We start from the raw sequence: 27,354 nt of genomic DNA, 5'->3' as shown, positions 1-27,354 counted from the left end.
CCTTCAGAGAGCTGGGATTAGAAACTGGGTCTCCTGACTTTCCGTCACATGAGGCATCTAGAGTTTCCAGTCTTTAGCAAAGAGGAACTCTTTCTTTTCCCCCCAAAGGAAAAATTTCATGTTAAGTAGATTAATTAACCAAACCTTTTTTGAGCCCCTACTATGTGCTCAGTACCAAGGGCATGCTTTAAAATTTTTTAGAAAGTAATCCACAGATGAATAAATGCAAGGAAACCACATGTGTTATGGTACTGGTACTGATTTCACCCAAGTCCCATAATTTGATGTATTTGATGCTGTATTCTCTGAATGGGTGAAATGGGTCACTCCTGAAGCATGGAGGATATATTGTGTAATTTGGTGAATTATTGTCTCTCTTTCCCTGTGACTGTTTTCTATCTGCCGTGATGTTTTCCCTAACAAGACTTATTCTTTGCTAAGGACTGGAGGGGTAGGATGGCTTACTGGCTGTCTCGTGTGATTTAATGTCAGGAGAACCAGTTTCCAATCCCAGCTTCACCCTTGACTTTGAAAATGACTCAGGGTAACTCATTCCATTCTTTGCTTCAGTGAAATTCACCTACTCAGGGATCTTTCCACTTAAAGATTTCTTATTTGCTATCAACTCCACAGAATAGTCTGTAGAAGCCTCTAATCAAGGCAGCCTCTGCCTTTGTTTCTTTGGCAGGGAGTTCATGAGATGAGAGTGGGCAGGGCACAGGAGTTCAGAAAGACCTGTGCTTGGGGCTGATGGAGCTCTGAGAAATTTGAGTAAGCACCTCTGCCTGTACAGAGGCCCCAGTTCTGTTCTGCTGATGACAGCAGAGCTCTCAGTGAAATCTCTTATGTTTATGCATCAGTGGTATAGGGGGAAATCACAAGTTCCTTAAGGAAAAATCTGGGAGCTAATAAGCTTGGCACAAAGGAACTGGGCAGCATAAAGGTTACATAAGCATGTTCTTGCACTCCTGCAGGATGCTTTCCCTACTCACAAGGAACATGACCCACAAGGATTTCTGGATGATGTTGGCATTGGGAGCCCTTAAGCCTTTCTCCCCATGATAGGTGTCCATGATAGGGGCATTCGCTGATTTTGCTACTCTGCCGAGAACCAAGAGAGATACAGGAGGGGTTTGCCCCTGTTGCTTGTTCACATAAATTATGACTCATCTTCCATTTACCAGGCTTTCTAATCATCTTCCTTTTTCTACTTCTCTCTCCCCCATCCTCCCTCCACTGCCCAACTCAGATCATGTTTGATGGATCCTAGAAGTACAGGGAGGTCAGAAGGAGGTCATACTGGGGTATATTATTTTCCTTGGGTACCCATTTGGGCAGGAAGGGATCAGATAGGGTCATTTCAAATTCCTGGCAACAGATATTTGATTACATCCTTCATTCCTTTCAAGTTCCATCCCCACCCTTTCCCTCTTCTCTCACTGTGCGTTTTTGTATTCTCATCTATACCAGTTGGGGAGGCACATCTGTTTCTTTCAAACCTTCCTTTTTTCAGTTTCTATTCTTTTGGCTGACCATTTACAGTCAGAAGAAACTGGCTCTACCCCCATCTTTTTTTTTTTACTTCATTATGAAAGGAATAATTTATTGTAATTGAAGTCCTGGAAGGTGTTTCTCTCTCTCTCTGCTCCTTTCCTTCCTCCTTCTTTTTCTCTCTTCTCCTCCCCCCTTCCTCTCCTTATCCTCCTCTATTTGTCTGTCTCTCTCCCTTCTACTCTTTCCTTCTCTTTCCCTCCTTTCTGCTTTTTTTCTCTTTACCTTTCTCCCTTTCCCTTCTCTTTTCTTCCTGTCTCCCTCTCTCCTCTTTCTTGCTCTCTCTCCCTCTCTCCCCACTTTTTCCTTCTCTTTCCACCTCCTTCTTTCTCTCTGGGCTTCATCTCTGTTCCAAGGAAGCTTGGAAGGCACTTCAAATCAAAGGAAATCAGCTTCTTCTGTCTTTCCCTTTTGTGTGCATGCTACAGACTGAGTCTGGTTCTCAGTGCTTATAGGATTGATGCTTCCGAAAATAAAACTTGGAAGCCGTGCTGTTGCCTGAACTGTCCTTCAGATGATAGGACACAGCCCAACACCAAAGCAACAAGGGTGTATGTGTGAGATGAGGGGGAGGAGGGGAAGAGAGGAATGAGTAAAAAGTTGGTTTTGTTTTTTAAAGCCTTTCTAGTTGAAGAGTAGGAGCTCAGATCATGTTTTCTCGACAGTTTCCTCATGTTCCATCTACAGGACTGAATCCAGCAACTACTTTGTGAACTGGGAACTGTTCCCTGGTTTGAAAGGATTATCCAAGGTTATTTTCAAAGCAATGGCCAGTGATCCATTTTCTTTCCTCACCTTGGGGACTTTCATCCTTAAAGCTGAGGAAGAGAGCTCAGTTAAACTCTATCAGTTACAGGCTTATAGCCCTAAGGCTGGAAGGGACCTCAGAGACCATCTGGCCCAGCCTCCTCATGGACCAGCAAGGTGTCTGCAGGCCTGCAGTTAGGAAGACATGAGTTCAAATCCAACACTTAGTAGCTGAGTGACCCTTAGGCAAGTTATTCAACCTCTGTTTATGTTTCCTCATCTTTAAAATGGGGATAATAATAGTACCCATTTCTCAGTGTTGTTATAAGGATAAAATGAGCTAATACTTAAAAAAAAGTGTTTAACACAGTGTCTGGAACATAATAGCTATATAAATGTTAGTTATTATCATTATTATTTTTCTACCCCTCAACATTGATTTTTTTTTACAATATATTTTATTTTATTCCCCAATTAACATGTAAAACAATTTTTTAACATTTGTGGTTTTCTTTAAGTTTGGGGTTCCAAATTCTCTCCTTCCCTCCTTCTTTTCCTCCTCTCTCCCCTCATAATTTACAGATAAGGAAACTGAGGCCCAAGAGAGTTAAGGATCTTGCCCAAAGCCACATATGGCAGAAGTGGGATTTTAACCCACCCCTGGAACCAGTGGTTTTAACTCTGTATTTTTTTTTTTACTTTGAAAAGTAGCTTTATGTGAGGAATATATTTTGAGTTACTTTCAAAGTTTTGTAACTTTCAAATGAATACCTAATTTGGTTTTACTGTCTTAGTTCCCCTGAGCTTTACCACTACTTGTGGATTTTTGTTCTTCAAACAGAGATTGTACTCTTTGAACAGTCTTGCTGTTGGGAAAATTGAGCTCAGAAACCTCCGCTTTGCCTGAGTCACTGCATTGGATGGCCACCACCTCTGGCTGGCTTTCCGTGCATTCCCCCTCCCCTTAAAAACAATCTAAACACTGCAAACCCTAGGGTTTCTCTTTGACCTGTTCATTGGCCTAGTCAAGAAACCAGAAACCATTCACTAACCTCTCAGGTTAGAGTATCTAAGGAGGGGAAAAGGGGCAGAGTAGACAGAGCAAGCAGCTATGCCCAGGGCGCTCTGGGCAAACAGGGAGAAGCTGACTTCATGCCCAGCGGTGCCTGCTGGCCAGTGATGGTTTTACTTCTTTGGCAGACAGAGGCTTTTCAGCTGAGTCATCAACCAGTAGGTTGAATGTTATTTTTTTTTTAGGGGAGGAAAAACACATGGTAAGTTCTGCAGGAAAAAAAAGAAGAAATCCTCAGCCTACAGATGACACAGAGTTAACTCACGAGTGACTAGATCATATCCTGCAGACAGTTTCACTCACTTAGTCATACCCTAGAGCTATTGGCCACAAAGGGACAAAGACCCAAAAGCTCTGGGCCTTCTTAAGTATAACACTTAAGTAGAATGCCTTGAAAACCCCCTTTTTTGTTTTGGAGGGGGGAAGGCAGGGCAATTGGGGTTAAGTGACTTGTCCAAGGTCACAGGGCTAGTTTTTTGTCTTAAGTGTCTGATGTCACATTTGAATTCAGGTCTTCCTGACTCCAGGGCTGATGCTCTATTCACTGCGCCACCTAGCTGCCCCGAAAACCCATTTTTTCAAGAGTAGGAAGCATTACCAAGCATTCATATATACCACCCTGAGACCAAGAAGTCTTTTAAGGGAAGATTTTGTAGGTCAAAAAACTCTCAGGACAATTTTCATTATAAAGACCCCAGACTTTATTAAGTACAATTATGCTTTATTTGGGCATTTAGGTTCCTTCAGTTCCTCCCCATAAGGAGCCTACCATCTATTTGGGAAGACATATAAAATGATATTGAGCTATATAAGACAATATAATTACCTACAACATCATATCACATAAACTAAGGGCTTAACTCCAGTCAATATTTGTTATCAAAGTCAGTAGAAGCATCTTGGCAGATAGGTGGCATAATGGAGAATATGCCAGGCCTGGAATCAGGAGGACTCATCTTCCTGAGTTCAAATCTGGCCTCAGACACTTACTAGCTGTGTGACCCTGGACAAGTCACTTAACCCTGTTTGCCTCAGTTTCCTCATCTGTAAAATGAACTGGAGAAAGAGAGAGCAAACCACTCCAGTATCTTTGCTGAGAAAACCCCAGATGGGGTCACAAAGAGTAGAACACAACTGAAATACTGGATGTCACAACTGGATGACAATGACAAACAGTGCCTTGTTTATCTGGCACTGATGGTGAATGAGGTATTTCTCATAAGTAAATTTTCCACATAATTATACTTTATGTCTTTAGGTGCCAAAACTTCAAAAAAAATTTTTTTAAACTATACTTGATGGAAATAAAATGTTATATATACTTCCTTATCTTATTAAGCAGAGGATACTGATCAGTGTTAAACTAGTTCTTGATGATTCAAAGTTGTAATTTTAAACATAATTCATGATACAGAAGGGTAATAGAATGACTTCAGGGCCTATGGTGGGGCAGTAGATCTGTCTGTCCCAAGTCAAAATGACTACAAGCTACCATGTTATTTGAATTTTTATCTTTGCTTCCCATGTCGCCTCCCTTTTGGGCTGTCAGTTATAATTTCCCTGCTTGTGGCAGTCTCCTCCTTATAATTTGTTGTTTCTAATCTGTCTGTGGGCTTGGAAACCAGATATGTAAAGTTGTTAGGATCATATGTAAATTAAGATAAATTGTCTGTGATTTTGCCCAAGAGGTTCTATCTTGAGCAAAGTACATAAGCTTTCTGGTCCTAGGGTCTTCATTATGTAGGATCAGAGATTTTGAGTTGGAAGGCACTTTCTAATGGTAGAATCATCTAATTCAACTGTCCTATTTTAGGCAAAACTGAGGGTCAGGAAGGGCAAATTATTTACTCAGTGTCACACTGGTCCCCTAACTTCAATGTCAGTATGCTTTCCTTTGAACCATATCTCCTCCCTGTATCTCCTTCAACTACAGAGAGGCTCTCCATTCGCTGAAAACCATTTAAGAAAGGCAGTAGGTTGTAACTTGCTCCATAGTCCTGCTTTTGATACAATTTGGCTGTGTGATCCTGGGCAAGTCACTTAACCATTCAGTAAGTGTCCTAGGGAAACCCTCTAAGATGGTGTTGAAGAGAGGTTCTGATTTCAGCTGGTAGAGGGAGTCCCCTCAACAGGAGTTATGGTAGCTCTAAAATCAAGGATCCAGACCCAAAAAATCCCCACATTTCTTATGCTGTATTTGCACAATGGTGTGATGCACCCAGAGGAGACACAAAGGTTATGACGACATAGCTCTTGTCCTCATAGAGCTTACAGTCCACTAGGGCAGAAGGTAGGGAGTTAAATACACATAAATCTGTAGTGCTAGGTAAGAAAACACATCTGGGGTGTAGAACACAGGATAATTTGATATCATAGGAAGGAATAATCACTTTGGATGGGAAGGCAGAACCTGAAGTGGGTCTTAAAGGAGGGAAGGGGGGAGTGTTTTAGGCATAGGAAGGAAAAGCATAGAGATGGAACAGAAAACAAATAGCTGTTTGCAAACACGTACGTTGTTTACTACTAGGTGGTGAGCTCCACCAGGATAAGGACTGTGTCCTTACTTTTTGCTTCCCTCAGTCTCCAAGGACAGGATCTGGCACATAGCTAGCAGGCCCAGGGTACAGACTGTAGGCTTCAGTGACCCCTACAGAATTGGGTCACCTCAGGTACCTGGTAACATTTACTTCTTCTGCTACCTTTAAACAGTCCCCTTTTTGTTTCTATTCTTAGATGTCCTATTGATATTACTTTTCAGTTTGATTTTGTATACTGCTTCAGATCCTTTTTGGAAATAGTCTGGGGTGTGCTGGAGTAGAGGTTTGCAAGAGCTGATGGTTAAATTTCTGTTGTGAACATTTACACATTGGCAAATGCTACAAAAAAAATTGGGTCTAGATTGATTGTTTTTGTTGATTTTATAGATGTAAGAAAGTGATTAGGGGTAAATGTTAACAATTCCAATTAAACTTAGAGGTATGCTCTGCATTTTCAGAGCTGGTTGTTAAATATATTTACCAGCTCACCCCTGGAAGTAGGTGATGTACTTTTTAGAATGGTGATGTTCATGTGTGTCCATTCTTACATGTTTTTCTCTGCTTTTTGGAGGGGGGGAGGCAGGGCATTTGGGGTTAAGTGACTTGCTCAAGGTCACATGGCTAGTTTTGTGTTAAGTGTCTGAGGCCGGATTTGAACTCAGGTCCTCCTGACTCCAGGGCTGGTGGTTCTATTCACTGCACCACCTAGCCACCCCATGTGTATCCATTCTTTACTATGTATTCTATATATTTTAAATGAAGGTGGGGGTGGGCATGATTGGAGAGGCACACCCTCTGCTTATCCCAACTTATCTTTCCACACTGCCCAGCATTCACCTTTCTTCCTCCTAACTCAATTCAGGTTGTTTCTCCTTCTTCCCTTCTCCTTTCTGTTTACCCAAATCCTATCTCTCCTTTAAGGCCCAGCTTCAGTCCTGCACAACTATCCATAAAGTCTTTTCTAACCTCTCCAACACCCACTGAGACCCCTTACTTCAACAAACTTCTTTTAATTTAGACATTTTTCTCCGTGACCCTTTTTGAGGTTTTCTTGGCAAAGATACTGGAATGGGTGTGCCTTTTTCTTTTCCAACCCATTTTACGGATGAGGAAACTGAGGCAAACAGGGTTAAGTGACTTGGCCGGGGTCACACGTCTAGTAAGTGTCTGAGGCCAGATTTGAATGCAGGAAGAGTATTTGATTCCATGCCAGATGCTCTGTGCACTGTGGCGCCACCTAGCTGCCAACAAACTTCTACTGACTGCTAATAAGTGTTGGCTGGCGTTAAACACTTAGTTTGTGTGGTATGATGTGGTCTTATGTAACTCAATATTGTTTTATATTTCATGTGTCTTGTCTGCCCAATTAGACAGTAGGCTCCTCAAGGGAAGGAACCAAACACATCTTAGTCTGCTTTTGTTCTCCCACAGCACTTAGCAAAGTAGTCAGTCTATTAGTCAGTCAATAAACATTTATCTAGTGCTGGGGGCACAGTGTTCGAGATGTAAGACTAGTCCTGCCCTCAAGGAGCACACAATCTAATTGTGCAGACAGTCGGCAAACGAGCCAAATACAGGAGGATCCATTGAGGCTCTAGAATTCTGAGGGACTGGGAAAGGCTTCTTGTAGAAGGTGGGACCTTATCTGGGACTTGAAAGAAAGCAGGAAAGTCAGAGGGAAAAAGCATTTATTAAGTGCTTACTGTGTACCGGCCACACAAATATACACAAAAATGAAAGTCTCTGCCCCCAAGGAATGTTTCAGATTGAGAAGGCTGGCAAAGGTGGTTAAATGTTTCAGGGCAAGGAAGACAAAGGTGTCGAAGGAAGTTCCAGGATGAGAGAGTGGTGTGGAAGTCTGAGAGTCAGGAATAAAGACCTAGGGGGAAATTATTTGTTATACTTTATATATAATATATACTTTACATATAATATCATTATTATAATATAATATATTACATATAATAACAAAATATTTTTGATTGATTGATTTACTAAGAAGCAGCTTAGAGAAATAGATGAAGTTGTGGACTTGGAGTCAATCAGAGCTGAGATCCAATTCCTCCTCAGACACTTGATAGCTGTATGACTCTGGGCACAGTCACTTAGCTTCTCTGGGTCTCAATTTTCTCCTCTGTACAATGGGTATAGCAGTAGTCCCTACCTCATAGGATTGTTATGAGGATCAAATGAGAGAAACAAAAAAACAAAGAAAAAAATAAATATCACTCTGTAGCTCTTTGCTCCCTTTGCCCCCTTCTAGGCTATAAGATCCACGCTTATAAAAACTTTATATATCCCCTAGATCTTAGCACAGTACTTTGCGTATTTTGTTGTCGGTTAGTTGTCTGATTCTTTGTGACCCCATATAGGATTTTCTTGGCAAAGATACTGGAGTGGTTGGCCATTTCCTTCTCCAGAGGTTAAGTGACTTGTCTAGGGTCACACAGCTAGTGAGCATCTGAGACTGGATTTGAACTCAGGTTTTCCTGACTCCAGGCCCAGCACTCTATCCACTCATTGAGCCACCCAGCTACCTCTCTTTGCACATAGACGCTTAATATATGATGAATGAATAAATCATAGGCTTATGTCCTATACTCACATGTATCCCAGTCATGAAGACTAAGGCTGGGCCAGAAGTCATCTGTTCTTGGGATTCTCTTGACTTCCTTCCACCCATGCTGGGGGCCCTCATTGAATATAACTATTGAATATAACAGCCCTGCCACTTCTCAGCTTTGTGACCTCCTGCAAATCACTTGGCCACCCTGCGCCTCCATTTCCCCATTTGTCAAATGAGGTTGGAGAGCTAAGTGATATCTAAGAACTCCTTTGCTTCTGATTTTTTAATGATTCCATGACTTCTTTGTCATCAGACACCAGAAACTTCCTGGCTGTCATACACATATATATCTTTAGCCCAGGGATAGGGAATCTGTGGCCTTGAGGTCACATGTGGCTCTCTAGGGCCTCAAGTGTGACCCTCTGACTGAATCCAAACCTCAAAGAACAAATCCCCTTAATAAAAGGATTTGTTCTGCAAAACTTGGACTCAGTCAAAAGGCTGCACCCAAGGACCTAGAAGGCCACAGGTCTCATACTCCTTCTGACCAGTGGCAAGCTGATTCTTGGGGAATCCAAGATGATAGTCCTCACTGTATCCCAGGAGGCTCAGTGTGAGGTCAACCTAAGCTCTGGAGGGAGATTTGATTTGATTATAAATGTTATTATTATTGTCAGTTGTACTATCAAAATGGTCTGATTCCCACAAGGAATCAATAAGCAGTAATTCTTGTTTATAATTCAGCAACCTATCTATCTATCTATCTATCTGTCTATCTGTCTGTCTGTCTGTCTGTCTGTCTGTCTATCTATCTATTCCTATGGGAATGAAGCCCAGCAGGTAAACAGTGCCTAGATATGGTAAGGGCTTGGAACAAAAGCCAGTTCTAGCTAGTTCCTGGTTCTGGGCTTACCAGTCCTGACCTAAAGAACTCCACCCAATACATGAGGGGATAAAAACCAAAACAGGAAATCTCACAAATTGTTCCCCCTCTCCAACCAAGGTTAGAAGGCAGGAGGGATCACAGTTATTTATAGCAGCTTATTTGCAAACATGCTGTGTTGTAATAGTGACTGTCCATATGCAAGCTTCACTGCGGATTGCCCTCTAAACAATGCATTTTATCTTTTGATTGGGAAAACCACTTGGGAATTTCATAATACACAATCCTACTTGTTCTCACTCTCATCCCTGGCACCTCCTCTGAATCTGGAGTTTCCCTAAGGGCCAGCATCTCACCCGATGTAATTCGATGTAATTCTCCCATCCAGTTACATAGGACAAGGTTCTGTCTCAAGAAATTCTGTCTCAAGAACTCTAAGTGTGGAGGGAATAAGAAACAAAGGGAAATACACTGAGTGAAGAAAATAGAAGAAAAAAAGGGGGAGTGATTGGTCTTCATGAAGATTATACAAAATAAAAGATGGATAAGGCAAAAAATATATATAGATCTACAATTGGAAGGAACCTCAAAGGTCATTTAGATTAACTTGCGTCTTCCCCCAGTCCTTTCTTTCTGATGCTTTTTAAATTTTATTTTATTTTTTGTGTTAGAGATCCTGGAACCCTCGGGCTAGAGAAATTCAAGAGAATGTCCCCCTGGATTTAGTTAAGGAACACATTCGAGCCTTCTGAGAAAAAATAATATGCTAACTTTGTTTAGAGAAATAGATTCCACAACTTCCTTTGGTAATAAGGTCATGGGACTGTGGATTTGGAGCTAGATGGCATCTTAGCAGTCATCTAATATAAGACCCTCATTTTACAGATGAGGAAACTGAGGCTCTGCGAAATGAAAATATTGCTCAAGGTCACTTATACTACCTTGTCCAGTAGTAAGGAGCAGAACCAGAATTTGAACCCAGATTTTCTTGACTTCCAGTTCAGTTTTCTTTCCACTGTACTGGGTGTATTGGGTGCTGTGGATGTCAATATCTCACAGTCCAGCTCCTTTGATTGAATACAGGTCTAGCTTAAGTTTTTTTGCTCAAAATTTGTATTTTTACTCTTAAGAGGAAAGCCCTGGAAAAGTATGTCATGCTCAGGTGTTTTCTGCACCTCCTGAAACTATCCTGGAAGAAGACATAGTCATGAATGACAAATCAGGCACCAGTTTGGGTGATGCCAGGCACAGTGCCTAACCCATCGTAGGTGCATAATAAATTCAAATTACTGGATTGATTGTTGATACAGGGAGAGGGAAGAGGCTGGGAGAAAGCAAGAGAGAAGAAGTCTGAATTTTTTTTTATTTAGCATTGAAGCTGCTGGGTATCTCCCTACTGCATTATTTTTCATAAGTCCTAACGTCCTGGATAGGGGGTTGCCAACTACCTGGTATTTAAATAACCTTGGCCTTTATTTTATCTTAGAGCTGGTTGCTTTTAACTGAGGTACAGTAACTATGACTGATTTATTTAAATTTTAATTTGGGTAACTCTCATCATGAAGCTTGTGGTCTGTGCTCCTAAATATGCAATTAATAATAATGAGGAACCCTTCTGATAATGTATCATAGAGAGGAAGTTGGATCCTCAAACCAGGGGCCCATTCAGGCAGACAGATCATTATCATATTATGGTAAAAAAAAAAAAAAAAGCTTGGAACTCCTGAAGATGGTCAAAGAGGTAATTTAAGAGGCCCAGGAGAGGCATAATTTGCTTTGGGTACTTTCTCAAGCTTTTGTGCATGGCTTGTTGGCAAAAGGTCTCCTAACTTTTTGTGTCCTTTGTCCCCACAGGTGACACATGTCTTTGTCCCACTTCCCCATCATTGATGGCAGCCAGGTGTTTTGTCTGTTGCCCCAGTACTTAAGTATTTGGGGGCCTGTCCAGTCCTTTTGTAAACCTTTTGATTTCTTTCTCTTCTTTCCATTTCTTCCTCCCTGCCTGTCAGAATCACCTCCGGATTCCAGCAGGGCAGTCAAGTAAAGAGATGGCTTTCTATACCTTAAATAAGGCAGCTAGGACTTTTTTGTGAGGTCTAGGTCTCAATTAGTAGCAAGAAACCACCTCTTCTTAACCTTCAACCAGCTTCTCTCCACCCCCTCCACCCTAATGCACCTATTTCCCACTCCCCTCAACCCCCCTCTGTCTCCCCTTCAAATTCCTTGCCATCCTCCCTACCACCTTCTGACTATGTCTGGAATCGGAGGATGTGAGGGCAAGTAATAGAGTGTCAGTGGAAGTAATTGATTCCTCACACAGAGAGAATTCTCTCGCCTTTACTGTCAATGGAGCTGAACCAGAGCTTGGGAGGGTGAGCGAGACTTGTAAACAGTCCATGGCTGAGCTGTCAGGGCCAAGCTAGACACACCAGAGAGTGAGTGAGTGAGTGGGAAAACAGCGGAACAAATAATTGTTTTAGTGCAAAGGAGTAAATAATATTTCAGCCCAAGAATGGGCATTTTGAAAGAGCAGGGTATCAGGAGCTAGAAATCAGAAAGGGTAGAAATAATAGGTTTTAACCAAAGAGAATTTTTTTTCCCATCTCAAAGTGGGCGGTTTATCTCCTCGTCACTGCCCATTATCATCATTATTATCATTAAAATAATTATTGTTATAATTATTTACTGATGATACCTCTGGTTTAATGGAGTACCCATCATCCAAAGGGTTCAAAGCACTTTATCTCCTCCCATCATGCCTTGAGGAGGGCAGAATGCAGGGAATCATTACTCTTTGTTTTATAGTCTGGGAACCTGTGGTATCAAGAGAGAAAAACCGTGGCTAAAGTCAGAGAACAAGTTGGAGGCTTGCAGGATGCATATTTTTCATCTGATTCTCTTTTTATTAGTCTTGGGTACCTCCAGCCCCTCAGCTTCTACACCTCCCTAGTCTCTCTTTCTGGCCCCTTGTTGTCTCAGCTCTGATTCCAGCTGGCTCTTCCTGGCCCACTCTGAGGGACCCAGTGACTAAGGAGTGTTTGCATTTTCCATTTCCCAGAAGGACAGGCTACTAAAACACAAAAGGGTTTCATGATATCAAAACTTTTCCTTCTTTCCTTGAGCGCCATGTTTCAAAACAGCTGCTGTGACAAGTACGGAAGGAAATGTCCTTTTGATGGCTGTATTGCAGCTTCCTATTGAGGGGAAGGCCACTTTATGCTACGTGTTTGGACTTTGGTTGGGAGGCTTTTCCACGACTGTGTAGAAGCCTATGCCCCAGCTTCATCTTTCCATAATAGCCTCCAAGTGGACCCATCAAACACTCAAGCATTTTTTGCTATTTGCAAACCTTCCAGTTCCCCCCCAACTCATTCTAGCTAGAAAGGTGGAGTCCTCTCTGCTAGGAGAAGATCAGAACTCTAACCCAGCTTTGAATGTGTCCGGTCGCCTTTAAACTCAGCAGGAACAAGGTATTCATAATTCACCTTCCAGAAGAAGAGCCAGGATATGAATGGGATGAAAGTCAAGCGATTGCTGAGTGAGGGAAGCCATTTCAGCTGACTAACCACCGGGCGCCTACTCTTCTGTTCAGAGAACTCATGTGTGCTCATCATTTTCCTGCTGCCATAGTTTTTACTTGGTGATCAGTTAATCCCAGGAGTCAGCGAAAACTCCAGGTCCTGTAACCTGAAGCCACATGTGAAATGAATTGAAGAGTAGGGCCAGTCCCACCTGCCATATATTGCTAAAATGCTCCTCCTGCCTCTTTAGCCTTCTGCATGGAACATTTTCAAATGGCCTTTGCCTTTTCTAGACTCTGTTGTAGAGACTGGACGCCAGAAAATGGAGGGGGGCGGGGTATGTGTGCAGAAAATAACTAAAAGAATAAAGCTTTTACAAAGGAAAAGAAAAAATAAAACACAAAACCTCTCAGATGCAGTAATTCCCTCATCCCAGAGCACCTCTGCTCTCAGCAGGGATCCCATTTTCTGGACAGATGGAGAGGTTATGACTTGCTTTCACAATTTGATCCTCTGGGAGTAGTAAATGACTGTCTGAGAAGCAAACTGCTCACCCGGGTGAAGGGAATGAACTCTTCCCTCACCACAGGGTACAGGGGAGGGCACTGGAAGAGGGGATTTGGTAAATTACCCCAATTCCTTTCTTTGGCTTACCTTGGAATCAGGCCCCCATGCACTGCCATTCAAACAGTCCTTTCATATATTCACCTAGGTAGTCCTAGGCCATTATATTTCTCTTCTACACAACTCTCAGAGGTAGCTAGTCATTACCATTATTCCCATTTTACAGATGAGGAAATCGAGGCTCGAATTAGTTATCCATGTTGGCTCATTCAGTCAGCCAACGCAGAACCCAAATGACCAGTCAGTCCTGGCGGTTTCCTGATCCCTGGTGGCACGCCCCTCACACATACAGTGAGAAACAGGCCTGAAGGAAATGCCTGGAAATTCCAAGCTGCTCTTCCTTTTGTGGCTTCATTCCCAAACACTAGGGAAGGGGCCCTGTGAGTTAAAGAGAGAGGGTGAAGATTTTATAGAGTTGGTCGTAGAGACAGAAATAGAACTAAACAGCCATGCATAAGCCCCGAATAAACAGCCTGCCGAAAAGTATTAAACAGCACATTAGCACATCTTGTTTTCTTATGTAACGAATGATTTTCCAGACATGTCCCATCTGAGCAAGATTCTCATCAGTACTTCTCCTCCCAGGAGCAGGGGGCTAGCCACATTGCCACAGGAATGTGACTCACTAGTATGGGAGAAGCATTCAGCCAGGGAGTGTGTGTGTGTGTGTGTGTGTGTGTGTGTGTGTGTGTGTCTGGGGGTGGTGGCGTCAGAGCTCTGCCGAGTGGGCTTCAGCCGCCCAAGTTCATCTGCACTCAAACTTGTCAGACGTACTGTCTGAAAAGAAAAGTCTCCTTCCTTATATAAAGCAGCATTCTTGGCAGTTGGTTGTATAAGGAACAATGAGCAATGAAAGGTTCTCCCCTATTGTGGGTCTTCTGTGCAAAAACAACCAACTGTTATAAATAGATGGTATTTGTAGTTTCCATTTTCTTGCCTCCAAGGTTTAGGGGGATAAAGTCCTTCAGTTTGTTTTGGGTTAGATTCTCTACGTGATTCCTTTGCTAAATGGCCAGATTTCACCACCACCCCCCAAGCCCTGGTGACCTTGACTGAGAGAGGATTGAGAATGATAGCTACAAATTTTAAAAATTTGTGGTGGGAAGCAATAAAGAGGGGGGAGAAAAAAATGCCAAATAACAGCTATTAAAAATCTACCCAACATAGGCAGAAGTTCATCCAGATAAACTTAACATATGTGTCAAACACACCTAGACCTCTAAAACATAGAATAGAAACAATTCATATCTAAACTTCTTAGAACCATAATGTGATGGTTGGAAGGGACCTATGAGGTCATCTGGTCCAGCCTCTTTATTTTATAGATAAGGAAATTGAGGTTCAGGGAAAAGGTCACATGGCAAAATTGGGCCTTTGGATCCATATCTCCTGACTCTTAATATCCAGTGTCTTTCTGCTGTTTCTTACTACACAGCATGAATATGTGAGACCTTAGTAGAATATTGGTTGAATATATGTATATAATACCTAAATGTCATATCTACATTTATCTTATTCAGTTGTTTTCAATTGAGTTTGACTCTTCGTGATTCCATTTGGGGTTTTCTTAGCAGAGATACTGGAACAGTTCATCATTTCCTTCTCCAGTTCATTTTAAAAATAAGGAAACTGAGGCAAATAGGGTAAAATGACTTGCCCAGGGTCACACAGCTAGTAAGTATCTGAGGCTAGATTTGAATTCAGGAAAATGAGTCTCCTAATTCTAGACCTGGTGCTTTATTCACTTCGACCCCAGCTGCCTACATTTATCTACTCCTTTATGATCTATAACTTTTTATTTGTTACCTTCAATTGATGTAGCTGTTTATCTCTCTATATACATCTATGTAGATATAGTATATATTTATTCCATATATAAGGAGCACTGCCTGATACATAGTAGGAACTTAATAAATGTTTATTGATATGTGTGTACAGGCAACTTAATGCATTTGAAAAGCTGCTGGATTTGGAATAAAAAAAAACTGGATTTGAATCCTGTGTGACATTGGGCAGATTACTTAACTTCTCTGAGACTTGATCTTCTGTAAAATGAGGGGGTTGGCTTAGGTGACCTTTAAAATCCCTTCCCTCTCTAAAGGAAGGTGTCAGGGGGATACAATGGAGAGAGCACTGGGCTTGGAGTCAGGAAGACCTGAGTTAAAATCCTGCCTCTGGTACTTACTAGCTATGACACCAAAAGTAAATCACCCTCTCTCAGCCTGCTTACTCATCTGTAAAATGGAGATATTTGTTGTGAGGATTAAACAAGATATTATATATGAAGCACTTTGCCAGTCAGTCACTAGTTAATCCACAAGCATTTATTAAGCACCTACTGTGTACCAGGAAGTGTGCTGAACTGTGGGCATGTTATAGAAAGACAGTCCCCCCCTGCCAAGGAGTATCCATTGTAATAGGTTAAGGTTAAGTCACGGGAGCCTGATGTAGAAGTCTGGATTGCAACCTGATAAGAAATGAAGAGATAGTTAGCCAGGGTACTTTCCAGGTTCTGGTAGTAATCTAATCAGAAGGAGGGGTGCCAGGGGCAGATGGTGCTTCTGGGTGGTGAATTCCCTGGCTGAAGTGATCTTCCAGGATGACGAAGTTTCTGGGAAATGATAGAGAAGTCCCTATAAATGCTATTGTTGCTTTTGTTGTTGGTTATATCTGTAATCCTACAATTTGTAGCCAGATGGCTATGCTGTAGGAGGGGAATCAAAAAACTCCGTGACATGCATGTGCTTATAAAAATATAGTCCTTAAATAGATGGACACTGTGTGCATGTATGTACATATATATGTATATTTATACATATCAATCTTTACAACTAAACATAGGGTCAGTATTGAGTGAAGTGAGAGTATTGAAGTCATGAGTTCTGAATCTACTAACTAAGTTACTCTTCCTACTTTGCCATGTTAATATAGGGGAACCTCCCCGCCCCCGCCCCCAGTCTTTGTCTACAGGATGACAAAACAGATGGCCAGAGAAGAGAACTATTCAGTTAGATTATGTGCATCATGGTCCATATATAGAAACCTCCTAATGTCCTATAAGCTTATTGGGGAGTGTTTCTCAAGTACTTTCTTATGACTCCTGCTTAGCTCAAAAAACCTTCTTCCAAACTCAGTTGAGACTTGGATTAGGACCTAAGTAGTTCTCTGAACGTTGGCAGAGCCCATCTGGGCCATTCGCCATAAGGTACCGCCATAAGCAATAAGCTTAAATTAGGCAGGTTTCTGTATAAGTCCTTCAAAATCCATCCTGAAGCATTTTGAATTTTTTCATTCAATGACTTGGAAGTCGACTGAATTGACCATTTATTTCAGCATCATGTATATCATTTCGTTATGTTCTTAGCAATCTTGCCTTCTGAGAAATGGAAAAGCTAGCCCTCATTTTTTTGCCACCTACCTTCCTCACAGTTTTTTTTTTTTTTTTTTAAGGATTAAATGAGACAGTGTTTGTTTAAAAAAAAAAGTCTTTGAGCTCCTTGGAAGAAAGGCACTCCAGGAGGTGATATATTCCCTGGCCTGGGTAATCTACCCATGAAATATGGCACTTTGAAAGTGTGAGAAACATCTCAAATCACTCTGACAGCATTTTAATTATAGTTGATTTGTTTGCTGCTAATAGTGAAAATGCTGTCAAAGTGATTTGAGATGTGTTTTTTCCACTCATAATGTTATATTTCATGTTTTTTGGAGTCATTGAAGCAGCATTTTGATTTCAAGAAACACACGGGATGGCTCAGTGACTATAAGGAGATAACAGTCTGTGGGAAGTAGTCGTGGGTTCTTCAGAGAACAAAAGCCCTTATCAAAAAATAGGTGATTGTTAACATAGTACACTCATGTGAAACAGGGCTTAAAGTATGCATTTAGAACCTAAGTCATGGAAAAGGGAAGCAGGGTGCTTAGCTGCCTAGCTGGATCTATGGGATTTGGGTATAGCTGCCATCATTGATATGTGTTTGCAACTTTCAGTACATGGAACAATCATGGTACTTTGGCAGCAATCACCTATGACATCAGTAGGATACTTAGGTTATAGGGTATCCAAGTACCACTGTATTCCATTAATGAGAAATGGGATCTATAGAATCCAGGGAAGAAGGGTTACCTTGGCATAAGTTAGGAAAATCTTCCTGTCCTGTAAGAAATTTTATCTGCTGTGTCCTTTATTTGGCTTCTAATTTTTGCTATATTGATTGATCTTTCCTTCGGTGTCCTATTAAGAAAGTTTCTGGGGAGGTTGCCCTTCTGGTAATCAGAAAGTTTCCTTGGTAGCTAGGTGGCCCAGAGCATAGCATGTTGGACCTGGAATCAGGAAGACCAGAGTTCAAATACTGACTTAGATGTTTACTGGCAGTGTGATCCTGGGCTAGTTATTTCACCTCTCTCCACATCAATTTCTTCATCTATAAGATAGCATAATGGGCAGGTATGTAGGCTGGTGGATAAAGTGCTGAAATTGAAATCAGGAAGATCTGAGTTCAAATCCAGTCTTAGAAACTGCCTAGTTGTATGACCTGGGGCAAGTCACTTAACCTCTGTTTACTACTGGAGAAGGAATTGGCAAGCTGCTCTAAGGTTTTTGCCAAGAAAACCCCATGGACAGATGTCTGCAGGGTCACAAAGAGACGGATATGACTAAAATGACTGAACAACGACAACAAGATACCATAATAGTAACTCCTACCTCCCAGGGTTATTGTGAAGAACAAATGAGATCCTGTAAGTAAAGCTCTCCGTAAACCTTACAGTGCTGAGTAAATACTAAATATTATTTAGAAGCTTGGATGAAATTTTTGCTTCCCCTTTCTCTCCTTGACATGCATCAACCCCAAGGATAGCACTTTCTATGTAGCTGGTTAAAACAGGACCATCTCCAGTCATCCTGATCCAGATGGCTCCAGAGGAGAGAGTGACTCTGGTGACTTTGCACATTCCTCCCTCACTTAAATTTACTTCACCTCCCTGATGCCATGGTCCTCTTCAAAAACAAAGCACAGACAACAGCTAAAACAGTGCTCAGTTTGAGATTAGGGTATAGGAATGGTCTAGATCATACGTGGTTCCAATGACCTTCCCAGTCTCCCACATCCTGACACCCATCATCAACAGCCCTTTTCTCTTAAATTGATTTGAGCCAGTTGTATTCTAGGATCCACACTGTGAAATTAGGGAGAGTAGTCTAGATTTTGAACTTCTAAAGAAAAAGGTGGAAATGTTCACCAGGCCAGAGGCTTAGCTTGTAGTCATCAGAACCTATGAACAGAAGAATAATAGAACACTTGAGAGAATGGTCCTAGGTGAATGAGGACCAGAAACAGAGACATTCACACTCACCCTCTCTCATGCTTTAAGCCTGAAGTTCAAAAGTGGTGCTCTAGCTTTGCAAGGAATTTTTTCATTTTGAGAGAGATTATATGCCTAATGCAAGACAAACAGAGCAGTTAACATGTGTCTGTTAGTTGGTTCATGCTTCAGTCCTTGAGACCAATCATGTATTTTTAGAGGAATCCCCTTGACTCTGCTCCTCCACCAGGAAAGAACCCCCTGAAGAGCCACACAGGAAGATGGCAGTACCCAGATTCCCTAATAGCCCTTGTCAGACATAGAGCTATATTTGTTCAGAAACCACAGACTTTCTAAGCACTACTGCACTCTTCACAAATTCACTTGATAATGTTGAAATATCTAAGAAGATTTGTTCCGTTTGTAGAAAATCCTTCAATAATAACACATGTTTCCCAGAATGAGTCGGTTGTGGCAGGAGGCAAATGAAACATTCTCTATGTGTCATTTGGACTGTGAATTTTTATTTTTTAAAAAAAGTGGGGTTAGGATGTTGTGTGGTTAAGTAGGTCTTGACAACCATGCTGAACTGGGCAGGATGGCTACCTTGCAGCTGTATCATTGTTAGGGGAAGAGTATGCAACAGGAAAAACTCAGCAACTGGGCATTATGCTCTAGATAGAACTCACATTTCTTAGCAGTTTCAGATCAGCAAAATGCTTTACTCAAAAATAGTCTTGTGAGGTAGGTATTACAACTATCCGCCCCCATTTTACAGATGAGGATCTTGCAGTTAAGGGAATTGCTTGTGCTTAAAGGGATTGTAAACAGCAGAGATGTGACTTGAGCCCAGGTCTTTCTGACTCCACCTCTGGTGCCCATTCAAACGTACTATATTGTTTGTAAAGTGGAATTCATGTATGACAACCCAGCTTTGGACAAAAGATCATAGAAACATGGAGCTAAGGCAAGAAAGTACCTCAGAGACGGTTTTGACCAACCTTTTCATTCTGCAGATAGATTATGAGACAGATTCCCTGTAGGGAGCCATTGAAGTATCAGACTCTCCTAGGACATTGAGAGTATGATTTGATTTACAAAAAATTTGATTTGTGTGTAACTTTATCAAGGTTACCTTAATATTTAAAATTTGTTTTTCTCAGCATCCAACATGGTACCTTTTACACAATAGGCTTTTAATAAATGTTTGTCAATTAAAATGAAGATGAAAAGAAGGGAAGGGCACAAGCATTTATATAAGCATCTCCATGTGCCAGATACCATGCTAAGCAAAGCTTTCCAAAAATATCTCATTTGGTCTTCACTGGGAGGTAGGTGCTATTGGTATTCTCATTTTACAGTTGAAGAAACTGAGGCAAACAGAAGTTAAATGACTTTCCCAGGGTAACAGAGCTAATGTCTGGGGCTGTATTTAAACTCAGGCCTTCCTTACTTCAAACCCAGGGCTTTATCTGTTGTGCCACGCAATGGCACAACAAAAGCTTCTTTCTGGCTTTCTTTCTGTTCTCGTCTGTGCAGTTAAAAAAAAAGATGCCTCAGTGACCCTCTTTTCACTTCACTTTTTTCTTGATACCTTTTCCCTAACCCAACTGTCTCTTCCACTCCTATTCCCATCACAACTAGGAAAAGAAAGAGAAAAACAAAACCCTTGTTACAAGTATGTGTAGTCAGGGAAAACAGATTTTCACACTGGCTGTGTCCAAAAATGTGTATCTTATTTTCCACCCTGAGTCTATGACCTCTCTGTAAAGAGGTGGGTAGATGGCTTCAGCATTAGCCCTCTGGCATTGTAATTGATCATTGGATTGATCACAACTTGGGAGGGTGGTTCTTAACTTGGTGTCCACAGACAGATTTTAAAGAATCTATAAACTGTGAAAAGAGAAAAAAAATTTCTTCTTAATTTTCACCAGCCTCTGTTATTTGACATTTTCTTCAATTATAAATGTAAGCAACCAACATGCTTCTCAGAAGGGGTCCATAGGCTTCACCAGACTACCAGTGGGGTCCTTGGAACAAAAGCCGGTTGAGAACTCTTCACTTAGAAGTAGATTATTTTCATTTTCAAGGTCATAGAAATAGATCCTTTCATCAGGAGAAATGAGTGATTTTTCTCAGCTCCTTCTCACCCCATCTTCATTCCATCCCCCATTTCTGTGTAACCTTGAGAAAACCATGTTACTTTTTTGTGGTTTGGGTGACTGCTAAGTAAAGTGGATCTCAAACTTGCCCCTTGCCCACTTAAGCTGGCAGCTGTGAGGAGGAAGGAATGTGGGCAGATGTTAGAGGCCCTTGTGTACCACTATTAGACCATCAGGCATCAATTCACAGGGAAAGCTTATGATCAGAAAGGCTTATCCCATTGTGAGACTAATTGGTAGGGGCTTTCCTTACTGGGCCTGAGAAAACTTGGAGGGTTTTTTTGAGAAAAGTACCTTGTCAACTTTCACTTTCCATCTGGGTCCACTCCAGTGTCCTTTGTTTCAAAAGTCAAGAAAGAATCATAGCTGACTCAGTTCAGCTTCCATGTGAAAATCATGAGCTTGAGCTGATTACTCCCGCAGCCCCACAACCCATCTTCCTCTTCTGTCCTCTGTGTACCACCCTAACCTAGCCTCAGGGTTTGTTGGGTTCTTGTCAGGAGGCCAGTCCTCTGCATCGTTGAGCAGGAGCTGAGTCTGGCCCTCTTCTCTTTGTTTCATCTGCCCAGGTCGTTGGATTTGCCTGAGTTGGAGCCTAGTGAGTGAGTGATAAGGTGTGGCTTGGGGGGGGGGAACCCACTGGGAGGAGATAGGAGACCATTTTGCCTTGAACAAGCTACTTATCCAAGATGACTCTGTGTGACAGAAAGTCCAGGGAAGGCAGCATCCAATGGACGATTACATTTCCAACTCTGCTTCATGCTCTGGAGGAAGAAATTTGTTGTGTATTATTTTAACAGGTTGATGCAAAAGTAAATAAACAGGGAGAAGGAGGCAGAGAGAGAAGGATAGTTTTCAGTAAATAATGTCACAGTGGCCAGCAATTTAAAGGGAGTGGTTGGTTAGAAACTGAGGTTTTTCCACTGAGAAGCTGGGTCAGGAGTAGTAAGTGGGATCTGAGAAGAGGAAGTGAGAGGACGTAAATAGCAAACTGTAGGTTTCCAGAGCCCACAGCATCCCTCAGTTCTCAGCTCTCCAGTAGACCTGGATGTGTTTGGGGTCTTTAAGGGGCCATATCCCCAAACCAATGTAGACCCCTCTCTTTAAGGTTGGCAAGGCTTTAGGAAATGCCCTAAAGCTGACGTGTAGTCTTGAGAAGACTAATAGATGCACAGTTATAGCAAGAAGAGACTGGGTCCCCAGGGATTCATCCTGGGCTCTTGGAGAAAGGGTTTTGTTGTCTTATGGAAGAGTTGGATTATGATGCTGATTCCTTTATTTTTAATGTTCTTGGCTTGCTGGCACTGATCATGGTGTAATGCCTTGAATTCTGCCTTGTCATCTCAGGGAGGGAGGGGGCTAATTGCTATAGGTGTAGTAACATGTCTTTAAAAGAAGATGAAGATGAGGACTGGACAGAAAGAAAGCTGGGAAGAACGGACGCCTGCTGGGAAGGGAGGAGGTGGACATTTTCTCGGGAAGTGTTTGAAATGTGGTACCATTACATCATGTTGAGGACTCAGGAGCTGAAGATCTGAGAACTGTTCTCACCATGTCACTTGATCATTTTGTAACCTAAGTAGCTCATTTCATTGGTATCAATTTTCCCATCTGAAAAATGGATGCAATAGCATGCATTCCTTACTGACCTTGGTCTAGAATGGAAAAATTAACTGTGGAATAATAATAGGGGATAGGGCCTGGTATGGGGGACTCTCATATGAGGAAGCTTCTTCTGGCAATACAAAACACTTTCTCTAAAACTTGTAATCTTAGAGATAGTCACCTAACTTAGAAAAAGTTAAGAGATATCCCTAGGTCACACAGCTAGTCCGTGACAGAGGCAGGACCTGAACCCAGATCTTCCTAGCTTTGAAGTCAAATCTATCCACTATGTCACACACTCTCAAAAGAATAACAGCTGGGGCGGCGAGATAGCTCAGTGAGTAAGAGCTCCGGCCCCAGAGTCAGGAGGACCCGGGATCGGTTCCGGCCTCAGATACTTGGCACCCACACGAGAAAACTGGCTGTGTAACCTTGGGCAAGTTACTTAACCCCAATTGCTTTAAAAAAAAATTTATAATTTTTATATGGTGTTCTAAGTTTTGCAAAATACGTTACATACAGGGGTGGCTAGGTGGTGCAGTGAATAGAGCACCAGCCCTGGAGTCAAGAGGACCTGAGTTCAAATCTGGCCTCAGACACTTGACACACACTAGCTGTGTGACTTGGGCAAGTCACAACTCCAATTGCCCTCCAAAAAGCAATAAAATAAAATAAAATACATTACATACATTATCTCATTTAATCCTCACAATAACCCTATGAGATGGGTGCCATTATTATCCCATTTTACAGATAATAATAAATAATAACAGTTCTATTTATAGAGTGCTTACTAGTGCCAGGCACTGTGCCAAGTATTTTACCATTATCATCACACTTGATCTTCATAGCAGTTCTGGGAGGTAGTTGCTATTATTAGCTCCATTTTATAGGTGAGGAAACAGAAACTGAGGTGGAGTTTGAGCTCAGGTCTTCCTGACTCTAGGCTCAGCACTCTATGCACTGTTTCAAACTATCTTTCAGGCAGGAGATCCTTAGCTACAAAGAGCTGCATGAGGGCAAAGTATTCTTCTTTTGATGATTTTTTCCTTCTTCTTGTGTGTCCCCTTATATTATCATCAACCAGGTACGACTTCATTGAGATTCGGGATGGGGACAGTGAATCTGCAGACCTCCTAGGAAAGCACTGTGGGAACATTGCCCCTCCCACCATCATCTCCTCGGGGTCAGTGCTCTACATCAAGTTCACATCTGATTACGCACGGCAGGGCGCTGGCTTCTCCCTACGCTATGAGATCTTCAAGACAGGTCAGTGATGTCCCAGGAGGAGATGCATCCCTATCACACACCATAGTGCCTCTGAGCAGGGAAGGGAGGAGTTTGGCAGATATGGAAGAGCTGGGGAGAGAAGAGGGTGCAAGCCTGAAAAGGAAGATGGGAACCCAGGGTGGGGGGGATGATATTTCCTCATGTCATCTGCCAAGGGAAGAGAATCTAAGTCATGAGGGTGGGAGTATTTTATTTTTAATAAAGGTGATAGAAGAGAGCATTGAGAATAAAACATGTTTCTTCTGGCAACCTATTCAAGAAAAGTGATGAACAAAATGCAATTTTTAAAAAAGATCCTGCCAACCTACATAAATATCATTCATCCTTCAAAATTTATATTGGGGTCCATTTCCATTTGTCACCTCCAAGGCAATGGAGTGAAATGGAAAGGAGTCAGAATGCCTGGGTTCCAGTCCTGACTGCCAGTCTGTGTGTTCTTGGGGAAATCATTTCCCATCTGTGGGCCTCAGTTTCCTCATCTGAAAAAATGAAAGGCTTATGACTAGATGACGTCTGAAGCCTCTTCCAGCTCTCAGTCTATGGCCCTTGCTGAGAGAGCACCGACCTCTGTCCACAGCAGCCCTGCTCACTCTACCTCCTCCCATTCCCAAGTACTTCTAGATTGCTGTGAAAACCAATCAGAAAGGTGTAGGAAGGAGAGGCAGACAGGATTATATTTCTTAGCATTTGGCACATAAGTCTCCCTTTGGTCCATATTGGTTTCTTTTTAGACCCCAACAGTCTGGGCTGATACTTGATTTCATGACTGACGTAAGGAAGTTTTCCTTTTCCTTCCTGGCAAAAGAAGTTCTCTTCATTGATTTGGCTCCTGTGTTTAAGCATCCCGAGCAAAGGCCTTTTTCTGTGTGCCTCCTATGGCTCTCTAAGCCAAGGAGGAGGGAGACTTGTCCTTCCACAGCCTCTGCTCACACACTCATCCTGCTTCCAGTAGGCCAGTGGCATCCTCATATATCAGCGATGATGCATTTCACCTCCTTTGCAGTCTAGGGGTTTTGTGACTGGTGTAGTGCAGGCAAAGGAGAGGCTTTGTCACAAAGGGGAGAAAGCCAGGCGCTTTTGGAGTTCAATGCAAGGGGAACTATTCAGATATATTTTCTTTTTTGCCAAACAGTTCTTGAAAGGAAGTGGTAGCTGCTGAAAGCACTTTTTATGTCTTCTCTGTCTAAATATTTGTCAGATTTGTCTGCATGAGAACAAGAATTTACAACAAAATAAAGGGGGAAAGCTATGTGAATGAGCAGAAGCATAGACTTTCACAGGGTGTGAGTAAGGAGGCAAACTTGCTCCTGAAGAGGTCAATGGCCTGTGGTGGCGAGCCCCAGGTCTAACTGAGGGGAGACAAAAATGCAGTAGGGCCCAAAACACTTTATGGTTGAAGGCAGGCCTGGCTATAGCCTCTTGGAAATAACATAATCAGTATCATCCTGAGCCCTCCTTAATTTTAAAAAGCAAGCTGGGATCAACAGAAATAGGCTAGTCACTAGGCTGGATGCAGTACTCACCAGCACTCAAAAATTGCATTGGGAAAAGTTTGTGTTGGAAACAGACAACACAGGAGCTAAAAGGTGGAATGAGGTGAGGTGGTTGCAGTTAAGGTGGATGGGAGATCATTTTCTTTTCTTTTCCAAGTTAAACAAATGGTTATTGATAGCTTCTGTTTTTATATCACCTTTAGCTCTCAATCCATTGAACCATCTCTTATGACAAGGAATAGATAAAGTAAAACACCAAGTTATATAAGCATACATTTATTAATTACCTACTATGTTACATACTTGGGATACAAAGGAAGGCAAACGACAGTCCTGGTTGTCAAGGCACTCAGTCTAATTGAGAACATCAATTAAGCAAAACCAATCAACTTAGCCATTGATCTGACAGAATATTCACTCTTCCAGTCAGAGCTCCTTGGCTCTGCAAAGAAGGGAAAGAGGTACATTGTCTCAAGGGCCAACCTTATGGTCATTGTAATTACACAGTGTCTATTGGCTTCATTCTCTGCATTTACATTGTTACGGTAATTATGAGGTTCAGTGGATAGAGCACAGGGCCTGAAGTTAGGAAAAAGAACTGATTCAAATATAGCTCAGATGTTAACCAGTTGTGTGTCCTAGGCAAATCAGTTAACAGCTATCTGCCTCAGTTTCCAGACAATAATATTACCAATCTTACAGGGATGTTGTGAGGACCAAATGAGATAATATTGTAAAGTTCTTAGCACAGTGTCTGGCACATAGTTTTTTTTGTTTTGTTTGGAGGCAGTTAGGGTTAAGTGACTTGCCCAGGGTCATATAGCTAGTAAGTGTCTGAAGCCAGATTTGAACTCAGATTTTCCTGACTTCAGAGCCAGTGCTCTATCCACTGCAGTACCTAGTTGCCCCAGCATCTGGCACATAGTAGGCACTTTAATGTTTCCTTCCTTCCTAATTGTGTGAATCATTTTCCTGGTTCTGCCTACTTTATCAGACATTCATTAGTCTATATAAGTCTTCCCATGAGAAATAGATATTTTGAGGACTGGTTTTTCCAATTCTTAAGTTTAAGATATTATTCTTGCATTGGGTAATTGCAATTGGGTAAGAAGTCCTTTAAACCAAAATAAATTTGCACTAACATCAGTCTTAAACATAATTGAACACTATGCCTCCCTTTTCTGGTAGAGGAAAGGCAATTGTCAGGAAGTCAGACACAAGGCAGAGGGTATTGCAGGTTGAATGTCATTGTTTAAGGACCCATCAGAGCACAACTTCAAATTCAACAGCCCTTCTTTGGATGGCTAGGACACAATTGTGGAGACCTGAATTCAAATCCTGACTCAGACACTTACTAGCTGTGTCAGTCTGAGCAAGTCAAGTAAATTTTCTATACCTCAATTTTCCCATCTGTAAAATGGGAATAATAATCCAACCTGGCTCATAGAGTTACTGTGAGGATAAAATGAGATAACATATCAAAAAACTGCCCTTAATGTGGTATATTAATGCTAGATATAAAAATTTTTAAAAATAAATAAATACTAGTTATAGGTAGATTTTAGGTGGTGATATAACATTCAGCCCTGAGAACTGGGCCTCTGGTCATGCTCTCTGGTCATTGTCTCAAGGGCCAACCTTATGGTCATTATAATTACACAGTGTCTATCGGCTTCATTCTCTGCATTTACATTGTTACAGTAATTATGAGGTTCAGTGGATAGAGCACAGGGCCTGAAGTTAGGAAAAAGAACTGATGATCATGAGACAAAAAGGACAGGAAGTCACTTACTGGACCTTCCAGTCCCAAATGTGGGCACAGTAAGGCCATCGGGGGAACATCCCAGAACACCACATCCAGCTGTGTAGACACATGGCTCTGCTGGATACAAAATGAAGAAGAGTTGAAAATCTATTGAGATGCCAGGTCATGTGCCCACGTTTCCACTCTTGGTGTCTTGGGAAAAAAAAACACAGACACACACAAGGTTTACGTCAT

The 27,354-nt window shown here is 41.8% G+C and overlaps 1 protein-coding gene across 4 annotated transcripts in view; it reads left to right on the top strand.

Moving 5' to 3' along the window:
* NRP2 (neuropilin 2) overlaps nucleotides 1-27,354 on the top strand; it is a 149,823-nt gene that overhangs the window by 18,136 nt on the left and 104,333 nt on the right. For all 4 annotated transcript variants that reach the window (XM_069075305.1, XM_069075304.1, XM_069075306.1 and 1 more), the window contains exon 3: nucleotides 23,660-23,841. In XM_069075305.1, coding sequence (XP_068931406.1) covers nucleotides 23,660-23,841 — 182 coding nt within the window. The remainder of the gene's footprint in view (nucleotides 1-23,659; nucleotides 23,842-27,354) is intronic.

The sequence above is a fragment of the Petaurus breviceps genome, unplaced genomic scaffold (assembly GCF_028583685.1).
Source record: "Petaurus breviceps papuanus isolate PSGF00001 unplaced genomic scaffold, PetGlider_PUasm1.0 90903, whole genome shotgun sequence".
In the NCBI taxonomy this organism is placed as follows: domain Eukaryota; kingdom Metazoa; phylum Chordata; class Mammalia; order Diprotodontia; family Petauridae; genus Petaurus; species Petaurus breviceps.
The sequence above is the reverse complement of the archived record's forward strand: the minus strand, read 5'-3'. Positions and strand labels throughout refer to the sequence as shown.